This window comes from Siphateles boraxobius, unplaced genomic scaffold (genome assembly GCF_051911475.1).
Source record: "Siphateles boraxobius isolate OS27281-9 unplaced genomic scaffold, OSU_SipBor_1 8, whole genome shotgun sequence".
NCBI lineage: Eukaryota > Metazoa > Chordata > Actinopteri > Cypriniformes > Leuciscidae > Siphateles > Siphateles boraxobius.
The window spans coordinates 18,063,013-18,082,850 of record NW_027509208.1 but is presented as its reverse complement, the minus strand read 5'-3'; the positions used below and the strand labels follow the sequence as shown (position 1 = coordinate 18,082,850).

Sequence of the window (19,838 nt, the reverse complement as noted above, 5' to 3'; positions counted from 1 at the left end):
GGCAAGTCGACAATTAACGTCTCGAGACACGAGAGGAGAACTAACCTGATAAATATGAAGTTGCAAAGGAAAGAACGTCTCGGATCAGGAGGTGAGGTGAACCAACAGAATCAGACTGCAATAGCCTGAACTTAAGACCCAACAACTAATCAATTAATAAAACAATTCGAAAAAAGATTCGTTCATTTTGCTGAACGATACTCAAAGATCCGAGTCATTAAAATGATCCGAACTTCCCACTACTAGAGGTGTGAACCTACACTGGTCTCACGGTTCGGTTCGATTACGATTATCAAGTCATCGATTCGGTTCGATTATCTCGATGCATCACCATGCATTGACGATGCACTGGATCCTTATTTTTCAATTTTGCTTCACATGTATACAATTTTTTCAATAAATACAAGCAGTCAGATATATGAACTGAACCTTTAATTTTACCTCAAAAAACACGCTTCTTGAATGCATCAAACATCAAATAAAACTGAAGTCTGGGCACAGAAGACAACAGCAGCATTAGATTAGAACACACAAAAGGAAGTACTAAAAGTGCATAATACAGGGATTGTAGTTAAATACTTAGGCCGTGTGTCCACCAAAGCGTTTTTAGCCAGCTGAAAACGCTGGACGCTCTGCTGAAAACGCCTAGCTGTGGGCGCTTGAGAGCGTTTTGGCAGCGCTGCGTTTTTTCAGTTGAGACGATTCGTTGCTATGATACAGAATATCCGCAGCACAGTTTACTTGTAACTGATTTCGCAGATAATTTTGTTTCATACTAAAAATTTATTTTTCATCCATTTTTTTCGGTTAGCTCTGCTGGTTGACGTCGTTGTACAGAAAGAATGTTGTGACAGTTGGTCGTGTGGTATTTGTCCCGCCCCTCCTCCACTGTGATTGGACGGCTGTGTAAAAAGTGACAGTGATGAGCGTAGCGTTTTACCCAAAGTTGAACATTTTTCAACTCTCGGCGACCAATAAAAAACGCCGGGCGCTCGGCGCTTGAGAGTTAAATACACGCTTAGGCCGTGTGTCCACCAAAGCGTTTTTAGTCGGCTGAAAACGCTGGACGCTCTGCTGAAAACGCCTAGCTGTGGGCGCTTGAGAGCGTTTCGGCAGCGCTGCGTTTTTTCAGTTGAGACGATTCGTTGCTATGATACAGAATATCAGCAGCACAGTTTACTTGTAACTGATTTCGCAGATAATTTTGTTTCATACTAAAAATGTATTTTTCATCCATTTTGTTCGGTTAGCTCTGCTGGTTGACGTCGTTGTACAGAAAGGATGTTGTGACAGTTGGTCGTGTGGTATTTGTCCCGCCCCTCCTCCACTGTGATTGGACGTCTGGGTAAAAAGTGACAGTGATGAGCGCAGCGTTTTACCCAAAGTTGAACATTTTTCAACTCTCGGCGACCAGTAAAAAACGCCGGGCGCTCAGCACTTGAGCGTTAAATACACGCTCAGCGCCTCGTTACGCTCATGGCGTTTAAAAAACGCGGCGCTCCCATTGAAAACAATTGGAATTTTACGCCAGCTGCGTGAAAAAACGCTTTGGTGGACACACGGCCTTAGCGCCTCGTTACGCTCATGGCGTTTAAAAAACGCTGAGCTCCCATTGAAAACAATTGCAATTTTACGCCAGCTGCGTGAAAAAACGCTTTGGTGGACACACGGCCTTAGTGCAGTGTACTTTCTTGTAAAACATTTAAATATTGACAAATGTATAAACATGAAATTAAATTAAAAACCAAAATAAACAAGAGGCCAAACCTACTTGAATATAGTAGTTCACACCGCCGCCGACTTGAGCTTCCAAAGCTACCGGAAGTCATTCATTTTCAATGGAAGCTGGCTTCTCTCAGCTGCAAGGAGCGTCAAATCCATCGGCGTCGCGTTTTGGGCGTTTTGAGCGTCAATCAGAAAGTTGAAAGTAGCTCAACTTTATGGCAATGAGCTATGACGCGGTTCAGCGACAAAAGCCAGCAACCAATCGGAATATAGACGTCCTCCGCGTTGGCTGATTCCGGAGAAACACACGATGTAAACTTTCGTTCCTACCAAAACATTAGTTCCGATAAAACGGAGGAGAAGCTAATAATCGCCGTTGCTGGGCTTCCTATCATTTATGATATGACGTTGTTTGCTTATAGGGACCAGTTACAAAAGAACGAGGCATGGGATAAAATAGCTGGGATAGTTTACATTTTTGTTCTTAAAGGGGTGATGAACTGAGAAATCAAATTTTCCTTGAGCTTTTGACATCTAAGAGGTCACCATATTATAAGAATATCCTGTAAGTTTCAGAACTGAAAACGTCCTTGTTAGTCCAATAAATGCTTTTATTGACACCAGGCTCAGCAAACGACTCGTTTTTCAAACTGGGGAACTATGACGTCAAAGAGGATAAAACACCACCCCCGCAGAAGAAGATCAACGCCTACTTCCACACAGCCGGTTTAGCCCCGCCCAACGATTCGCGCATTACAGGCATAGCTAAATAACACTAAATGGACGTGCTAAATACCTCGTGATGACAAACCGGATCGAGCTACCGAGCAGTAAACATGCCGTTTACTAAATATTGTGCAGTGCCTGGTTGTGGAAGAAGACAGTCGCTGCATAAGCTTCCTCTGGATTCCAATAGGAATGCATGGTTAAAAAAATTTTTTTATGAGGTTCCAGCTGATGTGGGTAAAACATTGTCCGTTTGTTCGCTTCATTTCGCCGAGGACTGTTTTGTAAACAAGACACAGGTCGAGACAGGATTTGCAGACCGATTAAGATTGAAAAACGGTGCTGTGCCTTCTATATTGGATCCGACAGGAATGGTGCAACACACTTATGTGAGTAAAATTTCTATAAAAACATTAAAGATAGCCTACATTAGAAGTAGCATAAACAATTAACAATAACTTACCACGCTGTCACAGGCTGAAGTATCCGTTGTATTTGAGGTGTTGTTGGTTCATTGTCCTGCGATTCGGGATCGGACTCTGGGTCGAACATGTATGGGCGAATCATTCCGGTTGCCATTTTACAACATTGGAAGTTTTCAAAACAATTTCCCCCACGTGCACTGACGAGTGAGTTGAAACTCATTATTATGCAAAACTGTTATCCACTCACAGCATTGGGCGTTTACTTCCAAGTCTTCAATGCGAGACGCCCATAAAAACCGAGCGTTTTTGAGCTAGGCTCAAAACTAGGGTAGAAAATAGCTTATTACTTATTCATTTTGATGTTTTTGAATGTAAAAACCAAGCGAACGTCATAAGTTGACCTCAGACAACAATATATATTTTTTTTTAAAAGCCAGTTCATGAAAGTTAAAGTTGAACTTATTTTAACTTGAATGACGAGTTTTTTAAAACGCTGTGACATGCACGAGACGCGGCAAAAGACACAGAGCTTGTGCACACAATCGAGCGCGTGTTTATATAGTTAAATAGAAAAGCAGTGAAGTGGAATGCAATAACACCAATCTCATGTGACATTTCATGTTGTGACACTTCTCGTCTCCCTGATCGACCAAAGCGTCAACAAGCTTCCCCGTACTTTTTGTCAAGCGTCCTTGACAGGGCGTCCAGAGCTTCTTTGCCGCTCAAGTCGGCGGCGGTGTGAACGTACGGTAAGCACGCGGTGCTGACGTCAGAAATGCGTCAGTACATTATAACCGGTTATGGGCTATTACTGAACCGATACCGGATCGTCCTCGTCTGCATCGTGGTGCACCGCCAAAACGATTCATTTTGACACCCCTACCCACTACTACTAACAATTCAATTCAATAATCTAACAAAATCTGTAAAATGAAACGTTAGCGCAATTTACCGTGGTAAAAGTCTAACAGTGTAGGCCGTGGCATTTAAACAATGCCCAATTGACACTAAAAAAAACATCCCCCACACCATTACACAACCACCACCAGCCTGCACAGTGGTAACAAGGCATGATGGATCCATGTTCTCATTCTGTTTACGCCAAATTCTGACTCTACCATCTGAATGTCTCAACAGAAATTGAGATTCATCAGACCAGGCAACATTTTTCCAGTCTTCAACTGCCCAATATTGGTGAGCTCTTGAAAATTGTAGCCTCTTTTCCCTATTTGTAGTGGAGATGAGTGGTACCCGTTGGGGTCTTCTGCTGTTGTAGCCCATCCGCCTCAAGGTTGTGCGTGTTGTGGCTTCACAAATGCTTTGCTGCATACCTCAGTTGTAACGAGTGGTTATTTCAGTCAAAGTTGCTCTTCTATCAGCTTGAACCAGTCGGCCCATTCTCCTCTGACCTCTAGCATCAACAAGGCATTTTCGCCCACAGGACTGCCGCATACTGGATGTTTTTCCCTTTTCACACCATTCTTTGTAAACCCTAGAAATGGTTGTGCGTGAAAATCCCAGTACAGATTGTGAAATACTCTGACCGGCCCGTCTGGCACCAACAACCATGCCACGCTCAAAATTGCTTATATCACCTTTCTTTCCCATTCTGACATTCAGTTTGGAGCTCAGGAGATTGTCTTGAACAGGACCACACCCCTAAATGCATTGAAGCAACTGCCATGTGATTGGTTGATTAGATAATTGCATTAATGAGGAATTGAACAGGTGTTCCTAATAATCCTTTAGGTGAGTGAGTAGAAGAATCAAATCCCGCTTCCCTGTTCTTTGTTCGTCAACTCCGGGGCAGATAAACAGTAGGTGGGAAGCATGGAGAGGTCTTTAGGGAGCGGGCTCTCTGTTGTTGACTGATATGTGATACCAGCTGACATCTGGCACCCTGTCAGTTTGGCGTCCCCACAGCACTGAAACACACACACACACTTTAAGAGCGTTACTACTCGCAGCTCACCACTATGCTCTCTCATAGGCACACAGTCTATGGCCTATTGGCACCACTGATACACTGACCCACACACGCACACACATACACACAGCCTCGTCCCTCACACAGTACTGGCTAGACAGTGGTTATTCTGGGAGAGTGGAGCGTGTAGTACCCCCTTAGGAGTTACACTATGGAGACCGTCGGTCTGACTCTCTTCTGTCTGTGTGTGTGTGGTTCAGTGACCGGGGAAAAGGTAACGTCTGTCATTCGCAATATTCTGACACTTGTGGTCTGTGAGAAATGAGTTTGATCCGTAGAAGTGCCTCCTCAACTCATCTGCGTATGTGATATGCACGTATAAAGTGTGCGAGCATGTGACTGTGAGAATCCCCTCTTTAACCCCTGACAGCCCCCATTTCTCATGTGTCACTTTAACGCCGGGGCTGCTTATTCTCGAAGGTCTCCTATTTCACAAATCAAACATAAAACGGCATATTTTAGTAGGCCTATCATATGAACACACACTAAATGCTATTTAAAGGAATATTAAAAGTTCGAAAGTTAATCTCAATCATCAGCAGAAAAACTATTTTGACTATTATCTATTAAAAGTCTTGATTTTTTTTCCGAGGTCGAATAGGTTTACATGCTTCAATATTGTAGATACCTACCACAAAATAGAATGATAGAATAGTAGTAAAGGATTTTACAGCTCAAAAATTATTAACACAAGAATTATAAATTATAGTTTCATAAAGTAGGCTATAAACTTACGATTTTGCTTTTAAACCCCCCAAAAACAACCACATTTACTTCCATTATAAGTAAAAAATTTTAACTATTTTTATTTATTTATTATTATTATTAATAAAAAAGAATGAGTCAAAATTATTATTATTTTTTTTTATCAGCCTACCATAGGCTACCACAAATGGTGACAACTGAGTTTATTTTGTATTGAACCTGGTCACACAACATTTAATTCTTTTTACAGGTAACATTACAATATTATTTACAAAAATTATATATATATATATATATATATATATATATATTCAGAAGCAACCCTATTGATGCGGTCACATTAGATATCAGCATCCCATATATTACTTGCAAACCACATTTCAATTTCGTGTTTCAATTCAGCCAAAAAGTTTAATCTATGACTCTGTTGGTCAAATGTATTTTCATTACACAAATGTACAGGTCAGGAGTTTATAAAATATAGGCTACGCAACGATAGATAAAACATCTTCACATGAGTGAAAATCATTCCCTGTCTCCCACGTTTACCTGCATATGAATAGAAGTAAATGAAGCGTGAAGTCTATGCGACCGCAGCTTTAATGGATCTCTTAAAACTTAGAGCGTCCCGTAGTGGATCACTTGAGTCCTTCAATCATAGCTTATCCAGGAAGATCGACTTAATAATGACGTGTTACCTAAATTTGTCATTTATCCAAACACTTTAATGCAAATTGACTTAGGCTACAATACTCTTAATAAACAGCCGTTGGACTAACCTGGTATTAAAAGTCCTGCTCAAAATCACAAAGAACCACTCATTGTGATGTTCGAATTAACACTTTACTTACTAGCCTTGTTGCAATATACCCATTCAGTTAAGAAAACTTTTAATTGCAACCAACTGCAGATCCTTAAAACCAAACCACCGTGATTCTTTTCACATAATGGCCAAATAATGATATTCCACAGCAAATACAACCGGGCACTAAAACCAGGGGTGGTAAAAGTACTCAAAAATTATACTCGAGTAAAAGTATATATACCTAAATAAAAAATGACTCCAGTAAAAGTAGAAAGTCCTCCATTCAAACATCACTTGAGTAAAAGTACAAAAGTATCCGATTTAAAACGTACTTAAGTACCGAAAGTAAAAAGTAAATATTCAAACTGTAAATATTAATAATTAAACAGATCAATTGTTTTGGGAGTGATATGCAATGTTTTAATTGAACAAATTATTAGATACTGCAATTAAGAATTTGTTAGATTTGCAATCAGTCAAGAGACAATAAAGCACCTTGCATCAAGTTTAGTGACAGCATATTATGGTGCAATGACTGGTAGGCCATTCTTTGATACAAATTCTACAATTTCAATTCAATTATTGTGGTTTGATTCCGATCTTGATTCAATATAGATTCATTTTGATAAATATTTGGTACAGTAGATACATGTTAATTTTTAAATTAAGAAAATCTCACCTAATTCTGTAAACATAGGCTACAGAGAGCCCTGTCAGCTGGTATTATTAAATGTTAAAAATACATGCGATTTTTATTATAATAACAACTTTATAATATTTTAATGATATAAGTAAATAATATAATAAATATATAGTGCACATATTTAGCAAAATACTAATTTATACTAATAATAATTTATATTATAAAATACTAATTTTTCTAGCAAACTAACGTGCTATGGTCATTAGATGTTTTTTGTTTTTTTTCTGAGGTAGCTTAAATGTAACGTTATGTGACATATTGTTCTCCAGCTGTTTTACTGACCTCTTTCTGCGGTTGAAAAACACTGATTTATTGATATTATGTATAAGGTATATACATTTCGGTAAGTTGTACTGTATCTTTCAACATAGGCTACCTATTATTGTTCATTTGTGTTTATTTACAATTAACTAGAGTAGTAAAGAGATTAACGGCACCCCATATAGCAGGCGCTAGCTATCTGTCACGTCACATTTAAAAGCTCCAAAACGGTATTTATTGTTTGAATTTCGTAATAAAATTGACAGAATCTGAGAGCTGAGAATTTATTTAATATCAAAAGTAACCCACTCTGTCCTGTCTGTCGGTGTCAATGTCCTCTTTGCTTCGCGATTTTCCTCTGCGTGAGAAAATGGATGTGTGGTGAGAGCGTGTGGAAAGTGTCGATTGCGTGAGTCTGAATGAGTGAGAGTTGGCAGCTCTGCAATAGACATGTTCCATAACATTAGCTGCATCAAACAGAAGATGTGCAAGATACACTGTAAGCGGGAATCTCTGGGTTATTGCTGGCCAGAGCTGCACCTTCACCTGTTTCTGCGGTCATCTTCCACAATGGCGAACTGACTGCTATGCGAGCGAATGCTGGCAAAGAGCTCGTGCGTTCTTTTTTTCAAAATAAAACCAAGTTTTTAATTGGTTTGGAAAGCCAGTGTAATAAATACTTGGAGCAGGCATGGGGAAATGTAACGGAGTAAAAAGTAAACTTTGTCTTTAATATTGTAGTGGAGTAAGAGTAAAAGTAGATGCAAATAAAACATACTCAAGTAAAGTACAGATCCCCGAAAAAAATACTTAAGTAAAGTAACGAAGTATTTTTACTTCGTTACTTACCACCCCTGACTAAAACAAGATGTCCACAAGGCACTAGTGCTGTGGAAGGTCCAAAGAACAGATAGTCTTTGTCATGTCTTTATTTATTTCACATTATAGCAATTGTAACTAGCATACATTCAAGCAAATTTTCTGCAGTGACTTATTTCCAGGTTTCGGGCCCCTCAGCTGGAGGCCCCTGACCTGATTCGTAATCCATCCTTGAGTATCACCGTGCTAAACAGAGTTAAAGACAATAGATTGATTCTAAGATCAAGTAGTGGCTGTTGAATGTAGCGCAGAAAACCTTCAATGCAGTGAAGTGCTACTGACATCTAGTGGTGCTTGTTCTCTGTTAACAGCATAATTTGAAACTTTTAGTGGAAAAGGCCATCTCTTTGATGAGTTGAGGGGGGTGAGAGGGTAACGGACACTTCATCCGGCCCGTATCCCGGACACAGTAGCGTCCCGGCCACCATCAAAATACATGCCATCTGTATTTTACTGGACAATGAGGGGAATCCCTGTCTGTTTTCATGACATTCTTGGGGAGAGAGAGAGAGAGAGAGAGAGAGAGAGAGAGAGAGAGAGAGAGAGAGAGAGAGAGAGAGAGAGAGAGAGAGGAAATCTGTCCTCTACTGTGAAGCAAAAGAGCATCTGGCCCTCGCCGTCAAGCCGCATAGCTTCCATGACCTTCACCCAGTTATACGAGCTGCAGTAACATTGTCTGAATAGTTGTGGTAACCCAAAGCCCATGCTAGTCCCTGCGCGCTCATCACTAGTGCCATCACCTGCTTCTCAGAAACCAGGGCCAAAGCTGAGGAGAGCACTTCCTGCTGGCAGCCGAGGAATGAGTATCGTGTCAATGATTTACTCAGCTAAGTGCCTGTGTGGGAACATTTTTCAGCTTTTAATGGACAAACGGAATGCTTGTGATAACAAGGCATCCTTTCATGCCTCATTGACACCCAGCATTGATGTTTGGCATCACAGTTTGATAATTCCTTGAAGCTTTTTTGGTCGATCAACAAGGTTCGAAAGTTCAAAAACATACCAACAGGGCGGTTATGTAATTTGTCATCTTAATGCTTGACTTTATAAACTTGTAAACTAAAACGTTGACCCTTTGCTTTAGTATGTATGAAATGTTGTTTGAGAGATTCAATCAGAGATCTTATACTGCCACCTATTGGATATTACATGAGGTGCAGGGCATTATTGGATTAGTTTACAGTACTATTTTTCATGGTAATGTTAGGACACATGGATAGAACAGCTAATTTTACATAAGACTAATTAATCAGCCCCCATGAAACATGTGATAGAACAGCGTCACAATTCTATCTGCCATTCGTTTTTAATATAGCAATTTCCCTTTGATTAATCAGACAATCACTGGCAGCCTGAATGGACAAATTTATAGAAAGTTCACCCTTCTGATATCTGAAAAGAATAATTCCACCCACCATATTTTATATATGTGTGTATGTGTGTTATTTAAACAAAAGTTTATGTTATATGCGATTAATTGATTTGCCAGCTATCTTAAAACATTAAGTTATAAGAATTTATTTTAAGGATTAAATAAATGCAGCATTGGTGAGCATTACAGACTTCCTTCAAAAACAATTAAAATAATCTTAGACCCCAAACTTTGGAATGGAAATGTATATTAAATGTAAAAGAAAATTACAAAATTTATTAAAAAAAACACTTTAAAATAACAAATATTATTAATAGATTTAATTTCAACTTTCCATATCTCATCTAATAGATATAAGTGAGAAGTCATACACAATACCACCATGAACCTAGTTAGGTCAATATACTGTAGTGTAGATCAAAGTTCATTCTAGTAAAGTTTTTTCCTCATTCCGTGTCTCAATGGTGTCCATGTTAATGTTTAGTTTCCCCATCTTTGTGATTTTTTCTCAAGCATATTTCAACTTTCATGTCAAGCCGCATAGTCAAGCCTGACTATGTAACTGAACTCTCATGTTACACCTTGCTTTTATAAATGAAACCTGATCTACGGTTAAAAGACATTTGCAAAACGTCCATTTCACACCGAATCCTAACCAGACACCACTACGGAAAACAAAAAAAATGTATTGGTCACTGGAGAAATCCCATTGATCTTACAACTACTTATGCATACTACAGGTGAACCTTAAATAGCAAGTATTCAAAATTAAATGTATTGCAAATTTCAAAACAACACATTCAGCCCAAATGAACACTCAACATAGTTACAAAAGGAACAGTTTTATTGTAATTAAGGCACAATACAATTATATTTTATGCAATGACCTTATGATGTGTCACTTTGTGAACTAACTGTTGATTCCTCTGTTTAATTGCAGGTGATGGGAGAAGTCAAGCGAGAGAACGCACCACACCAAGTGGACTACAATATAATGTCAGTTAAGTACCATTTCTGCAGTATTAACTTCATTTATACGTTATAGTTTAGTGTAGCGAATGTATTTTTTCCCAGAAGGCACCTCTTTGAGGGTAAAACCAGCTGGGAAATGCTTGTTGGCATCTTCATCTGAGAGAGAAGGGATGACCATGACTTCTTGACCAGGCTTAAAAAAAAAGGAAAATAAGAGATATAAATATTCAAGGATTTCAAACAAACATTGATGATCATGTAGAAATCTTGAACACATAAAAACACACAGTATGAAAAACCTACTCCAGGAATATATTACATATAGTACAGTATCAAAGACTGTTTCTACCTTCCAGTCCACAGGTGTGGCCACCTTCTTTGTTGCTGTTAACTGCAGAGAGTCTATAGCGCGGAGAATCTCATCGAAATTGCGCCCCGTGGTGGCTGGATAGAGAATAGACAGCTTCAGCCTCTTATCAGGACCAACCACAAACACCTGAAATATAATAAATGTGGTAAGGGATTATGCAAAAACCATATCACCATCATAACTAGTGGCCTAATGAAATAAAACCACACTAATCTTATTCAGAGACCATATAACCATCACAATTTTCTATGTATTGATACTAGAGCCCGACATTAGGCATTTTCATAACTATCGGTATCGGCATCTATAATGGCCGATAAATTAATATTAAAAAAATGCGGCGTGCGGTGATTCATGTAAGGGTGGCGCTGCCAATAAAGCACCTAAAAGCGGTCACAATGAACTAACAAAAGCAATAATGATGTGAATACATCAAATATAGCAAGGAGACATTTTAATTGTTTATTAATAACAAGTGTTTTCAGTCATTGTGGGCTGCAAAGATGAAGTTGAGGATGCGGACTCGCGATCTTTGAACGCGCCAGAGAGAAATGCACTTTTCAGAAGGATTACATAAGCAGAGAGCAGTTTGTCTTTCGTTTTGATTTGTTCTGTTTAAAAGTAGACATTTCAATAGATATATTTCTCAGGTCTATACGCTGAGTTTCGGTTCATTTATGAGACGAGTTGCAGTTCACTCGCCGGCGCCTCCATTTCGAGATTATCTTGTCTGTTATATTTACTTCTTATTTATTAAATCCAGTCTTTTGGTTGATGAAACATTGATTAAAATCAAGATATAATTAATACAAAACGAAGTTGACTTTAATGAAAGGCTTTGTGCTTTCTGTTCGAGGTCTCTGTGAAAGTTTTAAAGCACTTTAGTGCCGCTTTCGGAGTTTGTTACGTCCGTTTTTTCCTCATAAATGCGAACACGAAAAATAAAATAAAATGAATATTATATGTTCTGTTGAGAGCCAACCCTTCTTGATCCAGTGGGTAGTAGACTATTACTTTTGATTTGCGCAGTGTAATTTACTGAATTGATTTCTCTGCTGCCAGCCTCGGTCACGTATTGTGTGAGCTTGTGACTATTGCAAGCGCGCAGCTGAGAAGTCCTGATTATATTGTCTGCTATATTTACTTCTTATTTGTTAAATCCAGGCAATTGATTGATTAAACATTGCTTAAAATGCGTGGCGCGAGCGACAAATCTCCGACAGTAAACGGATGGCCCATTCTGCTCTGTAACGGGTGCTTTTCCGCGTCTCGGGTAAACAGCTGTTGCGACTCACGCGAGCAATAACGGCCGCGTCCGGTGTGCAGACACAGTGTTAAAGCTCATTCTGCCTATAACGCTACGTTACAACATCAAGCAATATTCCAATAATTTATATAATTAGAACACATATATTTATATAATTGCATTAAGAGTAGCCTTGTTTCACGTTTAGTAGGTACATTTTGCTTACTAATTTAAAATAGTATAAAGGTCTGTACATTATGTAATTAAAAACGTTTTCATTATGATATTATAAATTTTACTTTAGTAAAAAGATAAAAGATAAAAGTAAAAAGAGTTCTTCCTCCACTGGTAGAGATTAGAGGAATTAACGTAAGACTAAAAATAGAAGATAATGTCAGTGACACTTTTGATATATTTATTGATACAAGTTGTTTTATATAATGTGACTAAATTAAAAGACAAAGTCGTTAGTGAATATTATGCAACAGTATTTAGAATATAATATAACATAACATGCAATGCAAACTAGTTTGATTACAGCTCAAATGTATCATTCTCATTCTATCATTCCCCCTGCCTCCATTACATATCTGTGTCACACAAGTGTTTGATCACCACATTTGAGTGATTCATTGCGAAACGTTTATATATTTATTCTGTTTAAATACTGTGTATTCTATATACAGTACCCATCAAAAGTTTGTACACACCAAAAGGAAAGTGTGTCCAAACTTTTGACTGGTACTGTACTACAATACACATAAATATTGCTACTGTACACAAATAATATCGGCCGATATATCTGTATCAGGCTTTTTTTTATCGGTATCGGCCCCCAAAAATCCTTATCGGTCGGGCTCTAATTGATACGTCTTCTCTTGGCCGGTTCCCCGCCGTTTTCTTGCAGCATACCAGTTCTGCAAAAGTATGATATTTTAGCAAAGACTAGATATATGCGGGTACAAGGGGCAATGGAAATGTTGCATGCAGCAGAACATCCACAGAAATTTAGTCAGCCAGATCAGTTTCACATTCACCTTTTCAGGCTCTGGTCATGATCAAGACAAATAAAGCTCTGATTCGAATGCAGTGGTACTCAACCTTTTTGACTCCATGGCTGCATCTGAAATCACATTCTCTTGAGTAAGTACTCATTTTGAATTACTTTCTGACTGCTAAAAAAAGTATGATCTATATACTATGAGTATGGGTCATCTTGTCATTAAGTGTGAAATAAACTACCTGAAATAAGTTAACCACATTTTTTTTTTTATAAACGAGAGCCACTGCCCTAAAGCATGGTTGCGATGGAAACTCACACAGCGGGCAGTGAGGGGCAGCCCGTCTTTATCCCTCTCATCAGGATCCAGCATCCCCAGCAAGACAGATAACTCCCTCTTGTCATCCGCTATGATGGGGAACGGCACAGGACAGCAGGCTTTGTCTTGGTTAAATGACATAATGTCCTAGTAGAGAGAGAGAGAGAGCAAAGACATGATTATGGAGTCTTTTTATTTTTGCAGATATCAGTCAGTCATCCTTAGATGTAAAGCCTTATTAAAAGGAAATTGTAAATTAACTTTATCATATTCTATAAAAACTCCCTTTACAAAAACATGGCCATAAATAATGGAAAATATTAATAAATGGTTTACTAATAAGAGCATTACTTGTACACATTTGGATATTTACATATAATGAGTGAAGAGTGCTGTGGTAAAACAGAGAACACAGTGAGTGATATCAAATAAAACACTGTCTTGTGGGAACCGTCTGTCTGTGGAATTCACATGGATTTAGCAAGAGTTCAGCCAAAGGCACATGTGGGTGTGAAAGTATGTCTGTATATCCGGTAAAGGAGTTAAAGAGCGTTAAAACAGCAAGACCGTAGAATAACACCAGCAGCGAAAGCTTGGCAAACAGAGTATTTGCCTTAACTTTTTACAAAGCAGTTTTAATGCGTTTCCAATTATGTTATGAAACTTTTGGCCAAATTCAGACCCTCGGGAAACCAGATGTCTTGTAACAAGATACCAGCTCTGTTCAGTGAGAATTTCAGGGAGAGTTTCAGAGAAAGTCAGCTGCAGAAATTCTTTCCTTTTGGGATTACAGTAAGGTGATTTTGTCTGAACCAATCAGATAAGTCCTGTGCGCTTATCTGAGAGCTACAGGCCAATGATTGGAAGCTCAAGCTATAAGGGTCTCAGAACAATGCAGCATCATTGAACGCTAACGGACGGAGGCCCATGTGAAATCTGAAACATCGGTTTATGAGTAACATACAATCTTTCATGAGTTTACACTACCGGTAAGATTTAGATTTTTGAAAGAAGTATCATGTCTTAAGTATCAAAAATACAGTAAAAAAAATAAAAAAAATATTACGATTTAAAATAACACATTTTATGTGACACTGAAGACTAAGGTAAGAATGCTGAAAATTCAGCTTTGCCATCACAGGTATAAATCACTTTAAAATATATTCAAACAGAAAACATTAAAATTTAAAATTACCATTTCACAATATTGCAGTTTTTTTTTTATTAAATAAATGAATCCTTGGTCAGCAGAAGAAACTTATTTTGAAAACACTGAAAAGTTTGGGATCGGTAAGATTTGTAATGGCAGTATGTGATATGTGTGTTTGTGTGTGTGTGTGTAAAATAAATTAGAATTTTATATTTCTTTCTGGTATGTCATGCGTCATATCTGCACACCTCACTCCATTTGCGGTGGTCCTCCACGCTGTCAATGGACAGTGCGATCATCTTCACGTCACGTTTCTTAAACTCATCGTGAAGCTTCGCAGCACGGGCTAGTTCAGTCGTACACACTGGAGTGAAGTCGCGTGGGTGTGAGAACAAGATACCCCATCTAAAGAGGAAAAAACAAGATGGAAGCTAAGAATTACATACATTTAAAAGATACATTTATATGGGAACTTTCCCAATTTTCAACTTGCTTTGAATTGTTACAGTGTTAGACTGTTAGTAGAATGTACATGAACATGTTTAATCTTTCTCAGTGTTACCTGCACAGAAATCTCATTTGTTTGTTAGCAAACGATTGTACTGATCTTTTTTTGTATCCTTGCTCACGGACAGTCAGATCAAGCCCAGTGCATTATGGGTGAAGTTTCTTCCTTTTGGCATTCTTTAGTTTAATCAACACTTGAATCTGGGCAACTTTCATAAAAAAAAAACAATTTAAACAAAAAGCTGAGAAAATCTATATCCAGACTACTTTCAGAACGATGATCAAAACAGTCCATCAACACCCCCAAAAGCCTCAGTCTTGTAGCTCGTCCTGGGTCGACATCTCTTTCAGTAACTTTAGGTGTTGATTTATATGCCATTTGATGTTTGATAAAAGCGTTATTTAACATGTGCATAAGCAATGCTTTAATCGCTCGTTTCTGCTTCACCTGCGTTTTAATCCGGGGATTCTGCACTCTTTCAGAAGATGGGTAATATCACCCCCTACCGTATAACAGTGAAAACATGGATTGAAAGACGGGGAAAGAGTTAAAAGCCCATCTTGCCATTGGTGAATTACTCCTCTAACAAGAAAGACCAAAAGATAATGGGAGATTCAGTTAAATGGTCATTGATTACAAATTCATACTTGTTTTTGAACTTGGTAAAAAGTAACGAATGGCCGGTTGAATCATTACAAAACAGCCATGTCTGGGAATCATGTGGGTGTATAATTCACTATACTGGGATTGTGTAATCATGTCACATGTTTTTTTAAGTTATAAGAACAACAATGATTCACTCCCTGCAGATATGAATTTGAGTATGTCTGAGAACATTCTCTTTATCCATCTGTGAAGTTATTGGCATCTCCAATTAGCTACATAAATGTAATCTCCATTCAGCCTGAAAGATTTACAGTATTGTTTTGTAGAAAAGCACAGGGCAGCACTTCTTATTCAAAGCCAACTGCTGTTTTGACTGCCGTTTAAAAAAACAGCGTCAAACTCTGGAGGCCATGTCACATTATGTGATCATCACGATGAAAGGAAGTTCAAACTCTTGCAAAATCTTGTCACAACCATCTAGCTTCACATCGTACAGATTGGAAGACAAGTCTTAAAGGGATAGTTCACCCAAAAATGAAAATTCTGTCAGTATTTACTCACCCTCATGTTGTTCCAACCCCGTAAGACCTTCGTTCAACTTCGGAACACGAATTAAGATATTGTTGATGAAATCTGAGAGCTGGATCACTCCTCCATAGGCTTCAAAAGGATTGAAACTTGCCGGCCTCGAAAAGTTATTAAAAGTCATCGTTAAAATAGTCCAAGTGACTACACTGGCTCAATTTTAAAGCCTGTGAAACTGTGAAATGAACTGCAGCAGTGCTAAACTTGCATCATAAAACTAAACTACTCGAACTATAAATGTATGAATTAAACTCACTGAGACTGTCGACAGCTTCTTTTCCATGCATCATTTTATTATATCCATATATGTGGTTACAGTCAGATAATATAAAACAGTGAAATCGTCCTCGAACTCTTCTGTCTTGCCTGCACTCGAAACGGTGACGTGGGCGCCATTGAAAGGCTTCTTTCCTATTGGTTGTCGCTCGCGAAAATCGCTTCACATTTGCATAAAGTTGAAATTTCTCAACTTTTGTCGCTTGTCTCTTGTCGCTTGACACGCCCACATTCTGTCGCCAACGGTCAATGTCGCTTGTGTCGCCGGAAGTCGCCAGCGCTCCATTGAAATGAATGGGATCATGTTGCTTTGTCGCTGCGTGTCGCTGGCGGTGTGAACGGGGCTTAAGTTTATCAAGCGACGAGAATACTTTTTGTGCGCAAAAACAAACAAAAATAACGACTTTATTTCAACTAGTCATTTCCTTCCCAGTTGGCCTCTAGTCAGTTAACTTCGTGTAATAGCGTAGAGATATGTCACACGTAGGCTCACTATTGGCCGGTGCTGGACATGTGGGTGATGCGTGTGACGTACAATAACAGAAGCTTACGCTGTTACACTAGTGAACTGACTCGAGGCCCACAGAGAAGGAAATGAATAGTTGAAATAAAGTCGTTATTTTTGTTTTTTTGCGCACAAAAAGTATTCTCGTTGTTTGATAAACTTAAGATTGAGCCACTGTAGTCACTTGGACTATTTTAACGATGTCTTCAATAACTTTTCGGGGCCTGCAAGTTCAATCCCTCAAGAAGCCTATGGAGGAGTATGGAGGAGTGATCCAGCTCTCAGATTTAATCAAAAATATCTTAATTCGTGTTTTCGAAGTGGATGAAGGTTTTACGGGGTTGGAACAACATGAGGGTGAGTAAATAAATACTGACAGAATTTTCATTTTTGGGTGAACTATCCCTTTAAAGGTGACTGGTCAAATGGTAAAAAACAGGAAGATTTTGACAGACTTGTGCATGCTTACAAAACTCTAAATTGGGAAATGCAGAACAAAGGGATGCTAAACACCCTCTTATTCACAACAACGCCTGTTAAACGCTTCAACTGTAGCATCTTCCACTCTCCCCTCCCTAGGGCAGGACCTCTTAAGAGGCAGATGTTTGGCTTGAAATGGTGACAAAGACAGGCGCCATTTTCTGTTAGATAATACATCAATGTACAATTGAGAACAGTAAAACAACCTGAATATTAATAATGCAATGTTTCAGGTCAGTTCATTTACCTCAGCTTGCTGAACAAAACTCATACTGCTTATATGCATATATCAGTAAAAAAAAAAAAAGTAAGTTATACCATGTATCTAATACTGGCATGCGCACATATTTCATAGGAATTTAAGTTGAATATACACTAGAACATATCAACTGCTTGATAGTTTATATCAATGCAAACCGTAAAGACTATTATTGCCCAGCTTTAATCTGTTAAATGCTACTATGAAGCATGTAGATATTTAGGTCCGCATAAAACGGAAGTTACATCAGTCTTTTCATCCCTATTGTGACATCCAAATGAAGTGGCTTCTTGAAAAAAAGCGGAATGTAAAGCGGGATTTGATTTTGTCCATGGTGAATTAATCGGATGGTTGTGTTTGGCGACTGTTGTGATTTCATGCGAGTGACAGGTTGTCCCGCCCTCACATGAGTAAAGACATCAGAGAAGGGATGTCACTGCAAGAGGGAGGGGGAATTATTTTGTTTAAAGATTAAGAGGAAACATTAATTTAATAAAAACATTTACAAAAAAAAATTAAAAAAGTACACAAATCATTTATAATAATTACTGCAATATTTCAGAAAATAATTATCTATTTTGACTTCATGGTGATATTAAGACATTATAAACAAACATGTTTTTCTTTTAAACTAATTACAAATAATTAGCTTGCCTTTACTTTTAGTTATTTTAAATCTTAACTTTCCAGACATTCACTTTTAATTAATAACAAAGTTTTGGCAAAATATGGGGGACTTACAAACACTTCACACTAAAATCTGGACAATACCAGCACTTGTTATGCCAACTCTTACAGCCACAGTGACTAGGCACTTTTTACACACCCCTTAAAAATATTTACTACATACAATTAAAGCAAATGGTTTAAAGGAAAATTATGTCTGCAGTAATATCTGACATGACTTTGAGAAATGTGCCATTTGATTAATTGCAATAAAACATTGATGGCATATAAAAGCACCCTTTTTTAAAAGTCGGATTGATATACTAGTTATGAATAACACAATAGTTTGCTTTGTGTTATTAGGCAGTTCATACCTATGCTACGTCATCTCAAGCAATAAAACCCGGGTTCGCAATATCATGGAGTCAGAGAAAAGCTTCCTGACAGCAGATTACTGCCCTTTAAGCCAACTCTGCTGCCATAAATAAGCAATAATATTAAAAACAACTGACAGATTACTTGAGTAGAAATATGATGAAGTGCAACGCTGGAGTCTGACATATAAAAGCGTGTTTCAGTCTCCAAATGCCATATATTAGTAACGTATCGATCAGGTCATGTTTCAGCCACCTGATGATCATGATTGAATAAATTAAAAGCATATAAAACATTAATTACAGGCGTTATCCGAGTAGGCCAGCTGAAACAAACATACAATTGACCTACTTACGAATTTCCCAAGAATTCATGAAATTTTATCTTGCCGATTGTAGTCTCGGCTTCAAAGTTAGGTAACACGTCTCCCAACAGAATTCCAGGCATGACTGTTATTTTCAGCTAGTCTGCTCTCTCTAATCGGCATATGTAACCATGGAATGGAGGTTAATGTAGCAGGAAGACAGGGGAGTGGGCGGTTCTGATTGGGCGAAACACCGTCACATCCCTAAATTCAAAGATTAAATTCGGTTTTAAATTTATTTTCAGCGTTTGCAATTCAAAAAACTTGTAGATTATATAAAAATGCAATCATGTCTTTTCTGCACAATTCATTATTTTATCATTGCATATGAACTAAACCATAGATATGGACTAAACTACCATAGAGGCATCATTTGTAAACCGTCCGCCATATTTGAACGGTCAGAACACCGGAACTAGTCGAGAGCAAGTTGTCGGTGCATCTTTACATTAGACTTCAGTCTTCAGGAGATGATTTTGCTAGACTAACATAATACAACAAGACGAAAGCGACAGCTAATACGACGGTAAAAAGTTACAATAGTTTAAAAACCTGTAATATTGAGTTAA

The 19,838-nt window shown here is 38.2% G+C and overlaps 1 protein-coding gene across 1 annotated transcript; it reads right to left on the bottom strand.

Annotated features, from left to right (window-relative positions):
• Positions 1-10,412: 10,412 nt before the first annotated feature.
• On the bottom strand, positions 10,413-19,428 carry prdx6 (peroxiredoxin 6). The gene is made up of 5 exons (XM_077221165.1): positions 19,261-19,428; positions 14,894-15,050; positions 13,496-13,642; positions 10,910-11,056; positions 10,413-10,753 (listed from the first exon to the last, which is right to left on the bottom strand). Exons 1-5 carry the CDS (start codon positions 19,350-19,352, stop codon positions 10,628-10,630), a joined length of 669 nt encoding a protein of 222 aa, XP_077077280.1. The 5' UTR covers positions 19,353-19,428; the 3' UTR covers positions 10,413-10,627.
• Positions 19,429-19,838: the final 410 nt, after the last annotated feature.